General features: G+C 52.8%; 1 protein-coding gene across 1 annotated transcript; it reads right to left on the bottom strand.

Moving 5' to 3' along the window:
• Positions 1-5,488: 5,488 nt before the first annotated feature.
• Positions 5,489-7,609, bottom strand: CCDC177 (coiled-coil domain containing 177). Its single transcript, XM_054715474.1, has one exon. The coding sequence runs from the start codon at positions 7,607-7,609 to the stop codon at positions 5,489-5,491; it is 2,121 nt and encodes a 706-aa protein (XP_054571449.1).
• Positions 7,610-10,905: the final 3,296 nt, after the last annotated feature.

Here is a 10,905-nt window from a genome sequence, read left to right as displayed (position 1 = left end):
GAATTGTGCAGGTGTCTGACAAAAAACATGCCATCGAACACTGCTAAATGACACCTAATTTAGTTAGAAATCACTTTGGACTAGGTTTTTGTGCTCATGTGGGACACGACGATATTTGACGAATCACACTGGGAACAATGACTACCAGTGTTCCTCAGAGAGAAACCACTCTCTCCTTCTATAGTACATCCTAACATACGCTACTAACTCCACCCTGTCCCATCCTGACCTATGTGAAACCAAATCAGCACCAGGCTGGGGGCATGTGGTGGTGGTGGAGGCAGGGGCTGGGAGGAGGCGCATGTGGAGACTGCCTCAGAGCTCCGTGAGACAGAGCACACACGTGAGCAGACAAGATGCTCTTCTGCAAAGCACATGACCGGGTGTAATCCTGTAGGCGCTGCATCTGACACCCAAAGCCGAATGTGTCACATATAAGGCCTAAACAACATTTTTAGAACTATGAGTTTTCTGTTGGGTCCCTGAAAGCCCCTATCCAGCCTGTGCCAAGAAATACCAAGTTTCCTTACGTTCCTCTGCCAAATGTGTCAGGGGTGGAGATGCAGTCATACGGTGAAAACAGAGGCAAGTCTCCACAGCAACCTCTGTGTCACCCCCGTCACCTGGAAGCCTTAAGAAGTGGGATATTCTGGTTCGCTGAACTTTCTCCTGGATTTAGTATTGATCAGAAATCTTCTTGTTGGGACTTTAAAACTGGAAATGCTTCTGAAATGTTGAGTTTCTTGTTTCAGCGAGAACAGCTGAATGATGGGGCTGATCCCATTTTGGTGACGTGGGACTTTGCACAGCCTGAGACGTGGTTCTCTAGGTCCACGATCATTATTTATGCTGCCCCTGCTAAAGGCAACACAGACCAATGCCCTTGAAATGACAGGGAGCTCACTGTCATTCAGTGGAGCTCACTTCTCACAGACAGCAGCCATGCCTTAAGAAGCAGAGCTACCTTATGTGCCTGCCCAGCTCCACTGAAGGTAATTAATCTCTCTGACTATAATTTAAAGCATTTGTACAAGACCTTATGAATTTGATTTGATTAATCAAGGTTCTTCTGAGGGAAAGAGAACAACAAAGACTTAAGTGATGGTTGGTTGGCAGAGAGAGTGTTCTCAGGAAAGTGAAAATGCTTGAAATTAGTGCTTTAAGAACCATCAGGTCTGCCTGTAAATGGATACCAGGATGGGAAGGTAATTAAGCCCAATGGGGAAATAAAGGTGTTTGCTCATGACATTGCAGCATAAATGGTTCCTGGGGTCAACGATCAGAGACCATCTCCCCAGCAACAAGACTAGTGCCCAGCACACAGCAGGTACTCAATACAAATTTGTTGAATGAATGGAGGCCTGTCCACATGATCTATTTTATACAGATTTACCCTGGTCACCATTTTTTTGTTCGTCATCCATCTATCGTCTATCCCTCTCTCCATCCAGTATGTATGTGCTTACCCTGTGTGAGTGCTAAACCGTGGGCTACAGGGGAATTAATGGTAAACAAGACATAGCCCCTTATGAAGAGTCAGTCACCTCTGTGTTCCAATGGACGTTTTAAAGGCGGGGGAATAAGCAGTAGGTGTTACAGAATGGCATGAACACAAGCTGCATTCTCATAGGCCTTTTGAACACCAGACTCTTCGCCTTTGGCAAATCCTGCTTACTGCTCCCATTGAAGACTCCAAGTCCATGTGCTTCCGAAAGTACATTTCCATCTTCCTGTCCAGGTGTGGTGTGAGCATCGTTCACTGCTTGGGCTAGCTTCATGTGTGATTCCATCTGAAACAGCGTCCCGCTTGTTTCTTTGGTAATGAACCAAACTAAAGCTTCTTCCAACACTTTCCATTCCTCCTCGCCTCACTTCAGGATGTTCCAAGAGGGCTAAGGTGAAGGTCTTGGGCCACTTCAAAGCTGTGTGGTGAGGACTGGATTGTAAGAACTTTCCGCATGGTGCCCCGAGGCAAATTCTGGGCACTTGTTCCAATGGTCACATCAGGAGAAGCAAGCCATTCTCCACCATTATCTCTGCCACACCTCCACCTCCAATTTTCTTCTGCTGGTTTTTAGAATAAGAAACAATTTTCCTCTCTGGCATAATTTCAAAGAGAAGAATATAAATATCCTGGCCGGTGTGACTCAGTAGTTGAGGGTAAACTCATGAACCAGGAGGTTGCTGTTCAATTCCCGGTCAGGGCACATGCCCAGGTTACAGGCTTGAACCTCAGTGGGGGATGTGAGGAAGCAGCCAATCTGTGATTCTCTCTCATCTTTGATGTTTCTATCACTCTCCCTTCCTCTCTGAAATCAATAAAAACACATTTAAAAAAAAAAAGAATATAAGTAAAGGGCTCAACAAAGAATCTTGGAAATTGCTCCTCCTCAGAGAACAACATGACCACTTATTCCAGAATACAGAGATGGGTCTATATTCTAGAGCAGTGGTTGGCAAACTGCGGCTCCCAAGCCACATTCGGCTCTTTGGCCCCTTGAGTGTGGCTCTTCCACAAAATACCACGTGCGGGCATGCACGTACAGTGCGATTGAAACTTCGTGGCCCATGCGCAGAAGTCGGTTTTCGGCTCTCAAAAGAAATTTCAATCGTTGTACTGTTGATATTTGGCTCTGTTGACTAATGAGTTTGCCGACCACTGTTCTAGAGGATAATCTGAAATTTGGAAGAACCATTCTTTATTATTTCTAGGTTTGGTTTCTGTGTTTGCTTTAATTCTACTTAGCTATATGGTATTATTTGTTTGTTTGTTTGTTTAATTAAAAATATATTTTATTGATTTTTTACAGAGAGGAAGGGAGAGAGATAGAGAGTTAGAAACATCGATCAGCTGCCTCCTGCACACCAGCTACTGGGGATGTGCCTGCAACCAAGGTACATGCCCTTGACCGGAATCGAACCTGGGACCCTTCAGTCCACAGGCCGACGCTCTATCCACTAAGCCAAACCGGTTTTGGCAATTTGTTGTTGTTTTTAAGAATCCAAAAGTTCTTTCCTTTACACAGTGCTTTTCTCTACGTGCAAAACTCTCATTTGGTGATATTCAGTGCCACATGTGACACTATGATCTGCAACATACTTTCCAAGACCATTCCTCTCTGCACTAAGTCACGACAGTATAATACACTCTCTGGGAACAGTATGGTCACATGACTCTCTCTCTTTATAGTGACTGTACCCACAGCTCTACAGTCATACCACTGAGAGCACCACTTTGATTCTGACTCCTCCTCACAGTGTTTGTGTGAAGCCGAGCACAGAGAAGTGATCTGCCCAGTCACTCAGGAGGTCAGAAAACAAACTGAATAAAGGGCCAGGTAAGATCCCCTATGTATCTTCCAGTGCCTTATCCAAAACACCAGATTGTGTCTTCTCATATGAATGCACCTACTTTGGAAGTAAGAAGTTTTAGGTAGAACCTCCTGTTAAGTTTTCAAAAGCCCTCTTGCAAATCAGGAATCACAAGGTAATTACCAGTATCACACCAACATTTTAGTTAAATGCCCCCAACTCACAGATAATGCCAATAATTACAGCTCACTGACATCCTGGTCATTGACAAGAAGAAAATTTGAGGAAAAATTCACCCACTCAAGAAATAGACCTTGGCATATCTCCTTTTCTGGTTTCATAACATCTTAAGTATAACACCTAAACACAGCTTCCTTCTGCACAATACTCCTGTACCTGTTGGCACGTGATTAGGATTGGGGGAAATGACAAAACATGTATGAGTGTGTGTGTGTGTGTGTGTGTGTGTGTGTGTGTGAATACCAGACATTTTAAGGACAATTCTGCCCAGCAGAATATACATGATATATGCCTACCCTGATTTTTTTTTTTTGGTAACTTTTATTTCCTGATTCTGGTTTAATGAAAAAAGTAATCGTTCCTGATGAAGGCAGAGTCAGTGTATGGGTACTGCTGGGGCTGATTTTGGCTTCAGGGAAGGGAAATTCTCTAGGGGTTTAAGTTGCCTGAAGACAACCGAACAGGACTTTTTGGACCAGGGAGCGGCATGGTCTTACAAGTATTTTCCCCCAGAGGCTAAATGACCATCTGTGTGTGGTGCCCTGCTCCTTCCAACACTAGGCATCCATTTTCCCAGAAACAAACTAAGCCAACAGCAGCCCCCCTGCCTCCCAACTCCAGGTCAAAAAAGGCACAAAGAAGACCAACAAATAATACTGAGGTGGTGCTTTGGATCTGGGAGGCCTTGAGGTACCAGGAGAAGAGTACTGGCCAGTGGGAAAGGTGAGGCACAGAGAGACGATCAAATACTTTCAGTCATAGGTGAGAGGGGATTTAAAGGGGGAGGAGAGGAGAAGATACACTGTTAACCACACTGAGCACAACTCTCAACAGCCAAGAGGCAATTCCAGCTCTCAGCCACCACAGTCAATTGCCCTTAGGGCCATTGTGATGATTCCTTCATGGAGGGAATCCTACAGTCTAAACTCCCCAGGGCCAACCCTTGGGACTGCATCTGGGGCTGGAGGTTTAGGCAGGACTGGCCTGGGCAGGCACATAAGGTAGCTCTGCTTCTTAAGGCATGGCTGCTGTCTGTGAGAAGTGAGCTCCACACCAAGAAGTGGGCATCAGACCCTCCTCCCCGGAAACTACCCTGCAAGAACGCTTAATCCTGTGGAACACCGCTGCCTAAGGAACCCGCCTCCCCCAGGCGCTGGGGGCTCCCGCTAAAGCTAAACAGCGTTACCAAATCACCTGATTTGTGTGTGTGTGTCACTTGGGAGAATAGGAGATAGGGGAGAAAAAGACAAATTGATCATTATTTGTAGATGATTGTCTAACTAGAAAGTTTAGGGGAATAAAAAATTAAAAAAAAAAAACACCTATCAGGACAAAGACCAGAATTTGCTCTTAGTGGCAGATTCAAAGTCAAGTATACAAAAATCAATAGCTTTTTTGGGTCACTTGGGTGTGGCCTAACACCTTCCAGTTGTTGTGCTTTCCTGTGGGCCTCTGAGCTTTGTGAAACTTGCCATATTTTAAAAGATGGAGGAGCCAGGGAGATGCCTCCTCAGCTGCAGTAAGGGCAGTGGTCTCAGACATCAATGTATGAGAGGTGCCTGGGATGACTGCTGCGTAGAGGGGCCATCATCCCTGCGCTCTCTCCCAGGGACCCTCCCCGGTCCCGACCCAGCCCCTGTCTCCCAGCTTTCTATTCCAACCAAAATGATAGCTTGGCAAAAGCTGGTGCGGGAGCCACTACGGGTGGATATGGTCAAAGATTGTGCTTTGTCATCTCCGTACGAAGTCAGTTTTTAAAAACAAAGGCTGCGAAATGACAGGTCTGGCGTGTTAGTCCTCTTATTGCCTTATTGGTCGGAAAATTCGAGAGGTGTATGTGCTGCGACCCAACGGAGGACTCCCAAGGTTTGGTCAAAGTAGCCACGGGATGCCCCGCGGGGCTGAGCGTGGCAGCCTGGCCCTCGCCGGGTGTCGGTCATTTGCGGTCCAGGCTGGCGTTCAGCTGGGCCTCCCGCACCATGCGGTCGAAGGAGCGCGTGTTGGTTTCCTCGCGCACCTTCTCGCGCACGTGGAAGGAGGCCCGGGCTGTGGAGCGTGCGCTCTCCAGCGCGCTACGCCGCTCCCGCGACAGCTGCTCGCTGCGCTCCAGCTTGCGCCCGATGGCTTGGAGCAGCTCCCGCCGGCGGCAGTCTTCGTCCCTCTCCACCTTCTCCTTTTTGGCACGCTGGGCTCGCTCCTTCTCCAAACGGCTCTGTCCCACGCGCCGCGCCTTCTGCTGCACCGCCTCCTCCGCCACTTGCGTCGCGTGCTGCAGCCGCCGTTCGCCTGCCCGGGCCAGCGCCTCCAGGTGCGCCTGATGCTCGCGATCTTTGCGCTCCGCCGCCTCCTTGGCCCGCCGACCCTGCAGCTCCTCCCTCCGGGCCCGCTCCCGCAACTCCCGGGTACGCTGCTCCACCAAGTGCTCGTAGTTCTCCTGCGCGCGACCCAAGCTGGCCTCCAGGGAGCTCCGGAGGCCCTCGCGCTCCTCGCGCTCCTGGCGGGCCCGGCCTTGAAGCAGCGCCTGGTGGCGCGCCTGCTCGGCCCTGCTCAGTTTCCGCTTCTCCCGCTGCAGTTGGCCCTCCTGCCGCTGCTTGGTACAAGCCACGCGCTGGGCGCGCTCCCTGCGGACTTGCTCGGCCCGCTCGCGCCCTTCCTGCAGGCCTTCCTCCCGCTGCTTCAGGTTCTGCTCCTGGTGCAGCTTGCGCAACCGGTCCTCCCGGGCCGCGCGCTCAGCCCGCTCCCGCCGCAGCAGGGTCTGGCGCTCGGCCAGCTCCCGGCGCCGCTCCTCGCTAAGCTCGCATTGCTGCTGTCGTCGCCGTGCCGCCTCGCGCTCCTCGCGGCCCCGGCGGCCGCGCCTCTCTTCCACCTGCGCGGCCCAGGCCCGACGGCCCTTCTCCAGGGCACGCTGCTTCTCGCGCTCCTCGCGCTCCCGGCGCTGTTCGGCGCACACGCGCTGCTGCTCCCATTGGCCGTGGGCCGCGGCGCGCTGCTCCAGCAACAGGCGCTCCTCCTGGTGTCGCGCCAGCATCAGCGCCGCGATCTTTCGGTCGCGCTCCGGGACCCCGCGCAGGCCCCGCTCGGCGCGCACTTGGCGCACGATGCGTTCCACATGCTTAGCTGTCTGCGGCGAGTGGCTCAGATCGCCGAGGCTGAAGCTGCGGGCCGTGAGTGGCACCAGGGCCAGGGCAGAGGGGCGGCCCAGAGGGTTGGGGGCAGAGGACAAGGATCCCGCGGGGCAGCTGTTCCTGGCAGACGCTCGTGGTGGCCAGCGCAGCTCCCGCAGACTCTCCCCGCTGTAGGATGATGACGACGCGCCGGACTCAGAACTGAGGGCGCCCTCACGCCGGCGCGACAGTGAGTCCAGTGAGTGGCTTTTTCTACCAGCCCGCGAGCCCGCGGGCGTAGGTTGGGGCCGAGCCGGGGACGGACTGGAGGATGCCTTGCGGGCCGCACGCGGCGCGGGCGAGGCCGGGAGGCTGGCGCTGCTGCAGCTGCTGCTGCTGCCCGCGTTGGGGGCCGGGGCCGAGGCCGAGGCCGCGGCGGCCGCGTGGCCCAAGGGCGTGAAGAGGCGCCGCTTCTCCTCGCGCACGATGCGCTCGCGCTCGGCCCGGCACTGCTGCAGCTTGGCGCGCCGCTCCGCCTCGTAAGCCTCGTACAGGCCGGTGGCCACTCGCATGGAGCGGCCTGGGGCCTCGCGCACCAGGTCGGCCAGGGCCCGTGGCAGCAGCTCCACTGGTTTGACGGCGCAGCGGGCGCAGGCCTCGAGCGAGCGGGGGCTGGTCAGCACGTAGCGGCTGCCCTCAGCCTCTGGACAGTCGAAGTTGAAGAGGTCGAGGTGCAGCAGCGGGGACTGCTCCCGCCGCCCGCCTTCTGTTGCGCATGGGACTTCGGCCTTGCGGGGCCCCGCCGCCGAGGCCGAGGCCGAGGCCGAGGGCGAAGAGGCCGAGGGCTGCTCGGCCCCTTGGGCGCCAGGGGGCACGGACGCAGCGGCTCCGTTTCCTCCGGAGCCTCCAGCCTCGGCTCCCGCCTTCTCCTCTTCAGGTATGGGGTCCACCATAGCGGAAACGTGTCCTTTTGTGGGGTCTCTGCGAATGACATGGAGGGATATTGTGGGGTCCATTTGAGAGCAGTTCCCTCCTCCCCATTCATATCCATCCCATCCCAACTTAAGCCGCTTTGGCATTAGGTTTAGAGGCCCCATGGAACGTAAATCATAATAAGGATGCCCTGAAAACCCAGGCAGCCCCGGGGGTGGGGTGGGGTACTGGTGCACAGAGCGCAGCCTCAATCTCCCTGAGCCCCGGAGTGCGGGTAGAGGCGGTGGCCAAGCTCCCCAGGGCGTCTGGCCCGTTAGATGCTTTTTCTTCCTGCTGCAAGTTAAGGTGAAAAAATCGAGGTGCAGGCAGGAGCCGGGCAGGGAGGCCGCTGGAGGATTCCCGGGAGGATTAGCCTATTTGTTTGTAGCTTAGGCGGGCAACCGGGGATGCAGCTTTTCAAGAACAAAAAAGGAAGAGGCCTGTTCATCCCCCACAGTGCACTGCTGCGAAGACCCCATTTGCCTAGGGAAGAAGTTATGGTTGATTTCTCCCTGCCAAAGGAGACCCAGGCATGGGGTCCAGAGGTGATGGAAGGGCTGAGAGAAATGCCTCAATCTCAAAAGGCCTCTCCGGGAGGGGTGATGGATCTTTCTCCTGTCTCTTGGTTAGGGTTTGCTAGGAGCTGTGCCCACGCTTCCCCCCACTACCACCCCCGTGTTTGCCGGGGATGAAGAAGGTCCTCCCAGATGCACCTGATCCCCTCCAAGTCTGATGTGCTAAAAAGGCACCATCCACCCCCAGTCTAGGCTCAGACACCTGCCCCCAGATGCCCTCCGAGTCCCCCCCTTCCCACACACCGTATCCCAGCGAGGTGGATTTGAGGGGGTCACATAGCCCCGCCGCTCCCGGTTCCCGAGCCGCTTCACTCACCGCACGTCCTGGGATCTGGCCCTGCGCGGAGGGCTTTTGTTAGCAGCTCGCCGCTCTCCCTGCGCCTCTTCAGTCCCCGCGCCGGCGGGGTCGGATTACTGCCGGCTGCAGCCTCGATAGGAGCCCCAGCTGCCACTGCAGCCGCCACCAGCGCCTCTCCATGGGGCCCGCACACACCCCACACACTACCTACTCGCGGAAGGGGGAGAGTGACAAGGTTTCCCTAAAATAACGCAGCTCCTCTCCCTTTGCTCTCACTGATTCTCAGAAAGAGAATTGGTTCCATCGCTGCTGCATCCACCGCCGCCTCTCCAGCCATGAAAGTACCGCAGGTTTTCGATACCCCTGGCGCCTCCTGGTGGACACTCGAGAGTGTTGGTTGGTTTGCTAGGGTGAAGAAGAGGAATTAAAACACACACACACACACACACACACACACACACACACACACACACACACACATTATATATTATATATTTATTCCAATACTTTAACTGGGGAATACTTTGGTTTATTTCTCAAGGGGATTATTAAGCAAAATTGATAGTGAATAATGGGGTAGAGATATGGCTCCTGATCCAAACTGTGATGTTATTTTTTTTATACACTTTATTGATTTTTTACAGAGAGAAAGGGAGAGATAGAGAGTTAGAAACATCGATGAGAGAGAAACATCGATCAGCCGGGGACGTGCCCGCAACCAAGATACATGCCCTTGACCGGAATCAAACCCGGGACCCCCCCAGTCCTCAGGCCGACACTCTATCCACTGAGCCAAACCGGCCTCGGCTGTGATGTTATTTTTGAAGAAAAACTAAGGACATTCCGATAGGTTTGAGGCAGACATAATATGTGACTAGTGTTAAATGCAACATTTTAGGACTTCCTGATTCAAGATAACACAAATTAGTGAGTATTAGTACCATTTAGTGAGTATTATTTTGAGACACCTTCTCCCTTCACCCCTATTTTGAGTGATAGTGGCCACAGGAGTCAGAAGGAGGAGTCCTTGAGGGAGAGGGGGTTGGAGGTTGGGTAGGATATAACAGAGCAGGGTGAGCCATGTTGCTAATAACCTTCACTTTGTCAAGCAGTGAGGAGCAAGTGAAAGGCTTAAAGCAGGGAAATGATTTGATGTGATTTACATATTAGGAATATATGTAAATCTGGCAACAATGCAGTGAGTGCTTTAAGAGGGCGGGAAGGAGGCAGGAAGCCCAGTAAGCTGTGTGGACAATGTCACATCCTGGTGTGGACATTGCAGTCACACCAAAGCAGGAATGATTGGGACCTGAGGGGGAACAACAGTGTAGGAGCAGCGTGGTAAGAGTTAGGGATACAGAGACCTAAAATAGAGAGTAAAGCAACACTCAAAGATAGCTGGACTCTGGGGTGTGAGGAGCAGTGAGGGGTCAAGGATGACTTACAGGAGCAATGAGGTGTCTGATTGTATCACAGACTGAGAGCGTGGAAGCATGAGGGAGGATTTGGTGGTTGGTATGGAGGGCCAGGGACGGATGGGTTCCTTTTGGACCACTTGAGGTGGAGGTGTTGCTGCTCAGCAGGTGGCTAAGTTGTGTCAGAGGCCTGGACTGGATCTAGAGTTTAAGGGATCATCACCATGCTTGAGGTTCCTAAAACCAACAGTGTGAGTCAGCTCACCAGGGAGGGCTGGTGGAGCAATAGGGAGGTGGGCAGGTCATTGATGGGGCTGCTCAGGGACCAGGAGGCCATAAAAGGGACCAATGAGGACAGACAGGAAAGCATGGTCTCGTGGAAGCTAACGGCAGAGCACTTCAGAAGGAGGATGTGCCCCAGTGTTAAGGCTGCAGAGGTCCAGAAGATGTTGCCTGGAATCATATATCCACCAAAACTGGTGGTCAGGGTGTCTTTGGTGACATCAGCAAAAACAGCTGCAGTATTGTACTGGGGGCTCATGCCAAACCACAGGAAGTTGAAGTGCAATGAGAGATGAGAAAGTGAGAGTTACTGACCCTTGACATTTGTGTGAGAGTGTTAAAGACCGAAGGTTGTGAGATTTCGTACTACTTGCATGTGAACAGGGTCATAGATGCTGGCAGAAGACATGAGACTCTTGGATCAGAAACAAAGGACTTTGTGACGTGTGGTACAGCAAGCAGCATAAGGTTAATGTTTCTGTTGGTTCACCTTGCCCTCCAAGTCCCATGGAGCAATGAAGAGGTGGGCTCAGATAGATACTGAACATACAGTACGTGGTGTGTCACAGCTGAAAGACCCTAAGCTTAGTAAACACTAATCTTTTAAAGGGGTTTTTAACCCTAGCTGGTTTGGCTCAATGGATAGAGTATCAGCCTGCGTACTGAAGGGTCCCAGGTTCGATTCTGGCCAAGGGCATATGCCTGGG

This window comes from Eptesicus fuscus, chromosome 5 (genome assembly GCF_027574615.1).
Source record: "Eptesicus fuscus isolate TK198812 chromosome 5, DD_ASM_mEF_20220401, whole genome shotgun sequence".
NCBI lineage: Eukaryota > Metazoa > Chordata > Mammalia > Chiroptera > Vespertilionidae > Eptesicus > Eptesicus fuscus.
This window is presented reverse-complemented; position numbering and strand designations above follow the sequence as displayed.

Bases quoted from the DNA above. Each gene is read 5' to 3' on its own strand.
- CCDC177 (XM_054715474.1), bottom strand. From the start codon at position 7,609: ATGGTGGACCCCATACCTGAAGAGGAGAAGGCGGGAGCCGAGGCTGGA.